This window comes from Anneissia japonica, unplaced genomic scaffold (assembly GCF_011630105.1).
Source record: "Anneissia japonica isolate Jap-2015-1 unplaced genomic scaffold, ASM1163010v1 scaffold673_len1821605_cov196, whole genome shotgun sequence".
NCBI lineage: Eukaryota > Metazoa > Echinodermata > Crinoidea > Comatulida > Comatulidae > Anneissia > Anneissia japonica.
In genome coordinates this window covers 1745238-1749840 of record NW_022717449.1, presented here as the reverse complement: position 1 = coordinate 1749840, position 4603 = coordinate 1745238, and the positions used below count along the sequence as shown (strand labels likewise).

The 4603-nt window shown below is 31.1% G+C and overlaps 1 protein-coding gene across 1 annotated transcript in view; it reads left to right on the top strand.

Annotated features, from left to right (window-relative positions):
* The first annotated feature begins 2842 nt into the window (after nt 1-2842).
* LOC117110278 (insulin gene enhancer protein isl-1-like) overlaps nt 2843-4603 on the top strand; it is a 28832-nt gene continuing 27071 nt past the window's right edge. The window contains exons 1-2 of the mRNA XM_033252925.1: nt 2843-3103; nt 3448-3655. Coding sequence (XP_033108816.1) covers nt 3052-3103; nt 3448-3655 — 260 coding nt within the window. The 5' untranslated portion in view covers nt 2843-3051. The remainder of the gene's footprint in view (nt 3104-3447; nt 3656-4603) is intronic.

The following is a 4603-nucleotide window of genomic DNA, read 5'->3' as shown; positions in this document are numbered from 1 at the left end:
AAGTTGTCTGAGCCGGACCCTGTGGTAGACGCACCAACAGGGCCACTGGGGTTTTATATTAAAATATCAAATCCGATAGGATTTAGATTGTGGGAAACAACACTTGATGCATTGCAAAAAACAGAGATCAATATTATGGTATGCCGTCGTCTTCAGTATTTAAAACGACAAGACAGGATATCCGAAAAACACTTTTTATAAATAAATCATAGTACAATATAGAAATAAACTCTAAACCGACTTGCGGTAATGCTATAATTATATATAAATGTTGAATGTTAAAGAAGAGGATGATCTGCGAGTGTGTATAAACTGGAATTCGGAAACGGAAAATCCTGCTGTCTGCAAACGTCTTAACCAACAGGGTGACTGGGGCTTCGTTGGGAATTCAAACCTGATTAGAAGCAACAACATTTTCATACGCTTGTACATGCGTGAACAACATTGGTTTCTGATGCAATTCGAATATACATCATATACACACACACACATATCGAGAAGAAGCCCATCTCGAATTGAAGCCCCTCTTGAAAAATTATCCTCAAAAAAAGCCCATCTCGAAAACAAGATCATGGCTTCTTTTCAAGATAGCATGGGCTTCTGTTCGAAATAATACAATACATACACTATAAATGAATTTTTAAAAAACAAAATAAATTAAAAACAAGCTTGGTTTATACAGTAGTTTAGGTAATAAAATGCCAGTTAATACAGATTTATTTATTTAGTATTTTATAGTGCAAATTCCCAAAATTTACGGCAATCATTATGAAAAAAAGCCCCCCCCCCCTCTTTACTTTGCAAATGTAGTCTCGAAAAGACACCCATCCAAAGTTCGCAAAAATAGAAAGAACTTCAGGGCTTCAATTCGAGGTGTTACGTTATTTATTTATGCTAATATACTTAAAATGTATACTAAAAAATAATAGAATCTGGCCCGGTACCTTTTGCGTAAAAGCATAGAAGTAGGCCTACTCAACATAACGTACACGATGTTAAGAAGAAATATGCATTAATAAACCATCAGTTTTAATAAAGAATTATTACTGGTGTGATTTTGATTTTGTTAATGTAGATAGGATGCGGGAGATTTTGGACATGCTGATAATCTCATTGGTCATTTTCCATTATTGCATTTTTATGTATAAATGTCTGAAATGGGATGCCACTTAAACCGATGAAATGGAAATAAAATGTAAATACTTTATCACTTGAATCTTTTTTCCTTTTAATTTTAATTTTTTTTAAACGTGATATGAAAAAACAAAATTATCATATTTATTTCACACACAAAAATATTTACCACAATAAATACGATACCATTATTTACACTTAAGCTAAACCTCAACAGCGCCATCTTGAGGCAGAGATAAGGTCGGCCTATTGTTCAAATTGTTCGTGGTTTTCAATATCAATTTTATCCTAAGGTAACAAAGGTTGATGTGTCTGTTGTATACTTAACATACACATAAATAAAAAAAACTATAGAAACTTAAGCTAAGGTTCGTCGACCTCTTGTATACACACACATAGTAATTTGACGGATGAAAACTCACTTTAGTTTATTTTAGAATAAGCCTCAGTCTTTTTAAATTCACCTTGTTCGATAAATTAAAGATTATCTATTATAAGCCTGTCCATGTTGAGGCTAAAAAATAAAATTCAATATTTTAACTACTAAAAAATAAAATTCAATATTTTATTTACCTACATGTTCTCGTTAAATAATCGATGTGTACCCGTACGTTTCATAATTAAGCCTCCGTACGTGTTAGGTCTATAGACCCTGGCTGTCGATTTTTGAATTTTCAAAGTAAAAGATTACGTAAATCAGCTAAAATAGATTGTTTCGATTCCGTGACTACCTGGAAGTTGATACCTGAAATGACCTTTTAAAAAAACAATTCAATGTTATTGTATTATTGAGTTTTCCAGAATTTGTCACATGGCTTCAAAAGGGCCTATAGTAGGTCTATATCATTAAGTACGTATGGTAATTAAAATATCCCGTTTAAACACTTTCCTAAAAACATTTTTCTATAATTTGGCATTCGGGAACAATGCATAAAAATCTATGTTCGAAACATGTTTTTACAATTGGCATAAATCATGTCAATGCCATTATTTTCGCATAGGCCTATACGTTTTTATTTTATATGTGTATTTAACACTGCCATTGCATTTATAATAGAAGCATGTCCGTTATAAGCCTATGCACATTGTAGAATTAATGAAGTTAATAAATACCAATCTTTCTATAGACTGCCAATAAGTATAGGGTATTTGTTTTATCAGTGAGAAAATTATATCGTAAAATTATCTTTTATTTAAGTAGATTGTGGTACCATAAATGTTTACCTCAAAAGGTAGTTGTATATTGTTACAGAATATAATATCGTATGTATTACTTGAAGTAAAAGGAAAAATAGCATTATATAAATATAAAACCATAACCATAACCATAAAGGCCTAATATTACCTGTGAAAATAATAACGTTTGTATTGTAATTTTGAACATAGGCCTAATTATGATATTTTACTTTTTTATCGTCTTTAACATCCAAAAAAGAAGATGAAAAATATATTACTATATTGTGTGTCTTATACATGACAGTGGTTTATAAAACGCTAACAAATATTCCCGCAAGAACAGTCGATAGGTTTGACCACTACGGTAATCAAAGAAAACGATCGACTAGGTAAACATCGCCCCCACTTTGATGAGAACGAAAAAGTCACTGCAATGAACGACTAATTTACGTGCTGGCCAATCAGGGGCCGCTGTGCAACGAAGCAATGAATTTTCTATGGTGCTTCCCGTGCGTGTAAATTCATCAACACAAAATTGTAAGCATTATACTGAGACAGGGAATCTGGTGGATGAATACAGAACGAACTCTTGTCGTACTGTGGGAGCTACGCTCTGGGAACTACGCATAAAACTCATGTTGCTAATGCCTTCAAAATACCGTGCGTAACTAAAGCTTCAAAAAATCTGCACAATTTTTACTACGCGAACATTTTTTTTTTCGGTTTTCTTCACTTTAAAACATGACGCTTGACGACGCACAAGTTGCAATCAAGGCCAGCCAAGTTAATAAAGGTATTTAGTTAAATCAATCTGATATATGTGCGTGTTATTTAATCACTCTAATTAATTTAATTCTTTCTTTTTGCAGTTCACATACTTTTGTCAATTAAGTGATATATTGTTGTAATTAAAACGTCTTTGTTATAAGCGCATGGAGCGTATTGTTTATAACTAATGATATATACTATGTACATGTAGGGCCTATATTTACAACCACACGTGTATATCTTAATTCATTGCTCTTAACTTTAACTATGCTCTAAATATCAGTTTTCGTAACAAACTAAAGAAGGTATTTCTTCAGATGAACGCATTCAATGTGTTGATTAGTTAAAATATTTTCTTTCGTTCGACAGAGGCATCTGGAGTTGGATCAAATAGGAGGATATCCATGTGCGTAGGATGTGGGGGGCAGATTTATGACCAGTATATATTGCGCGTTGCCCCTGATCTAGAGTGGCACGGCCGCTGTTTGAAGTGTGCCGACTGCGATACCTACCTGGACGAGACTTGTACCTGTTTTGTTCGAGACGGAAAACCATATTGTAAAAAAGACTACCTCAGGTACGTATATAGTACTAGTAGTACATTTTCCTACTACTGAACCGTGTAAACATATTAATACGCATCGTGCTTTTGTAATTTAATATTTTTACTGTAATATTTATAGACATATGTTTATTTAGACAATATACCGTATAAAACGAATTTGTTTGTAAATGCAATTCATATATAATAAAATATATGCTCATACAATATATATATATACATACATAGGGATACACGTTGGTTCCGTATCAACTGTATTTTACTATGATATAGGCATATATATAATTGTGTATATATATATATATTGCACTATGCAAAACTATTTTCCACTTTTACATATCACTGATGGAGGTGTATTACCATTCTAAATTTATAATTATGTAGGTTTTATATAATTCTATTTATATGATTTATATAGGTATACGATAAACTCTAAACCATCTTTCAGGATTGCTATCTAATGTGTATAGATATATAATAACAGTGCTTGAATATATATATATATATATATATATATATATATATATATACTGTATAGTATACAAGATATTATATTTTTACAATATGTTTATACGAATATGGGGAAAACCCCATAATTCGAATAACGGTATGAATTATTATGCAATATATATCAGAAAAGTCATATATATAACACATGTTTTGACTGATTAGGCTTATAACATATTAAGTTTGTATCCATTAACATGTGTGCATTCTGTTATCAATTAAATATTACCATAAATTGCTTTCTTGAAGAGTTACATTAAACTTTATTTATTTTTCTCTAATCATAGATGAATGCTTACGGTATAATTTACCGTATCTTACGTAAGACTAGGCCTAATTTGTTCTATAAACATATTGACGTTTAACTATTGATTTATAGAATTCATTATACATTGATATACTTTGAATAACTATTTGTCTATATATATATATATATATATATATATGCATATATAT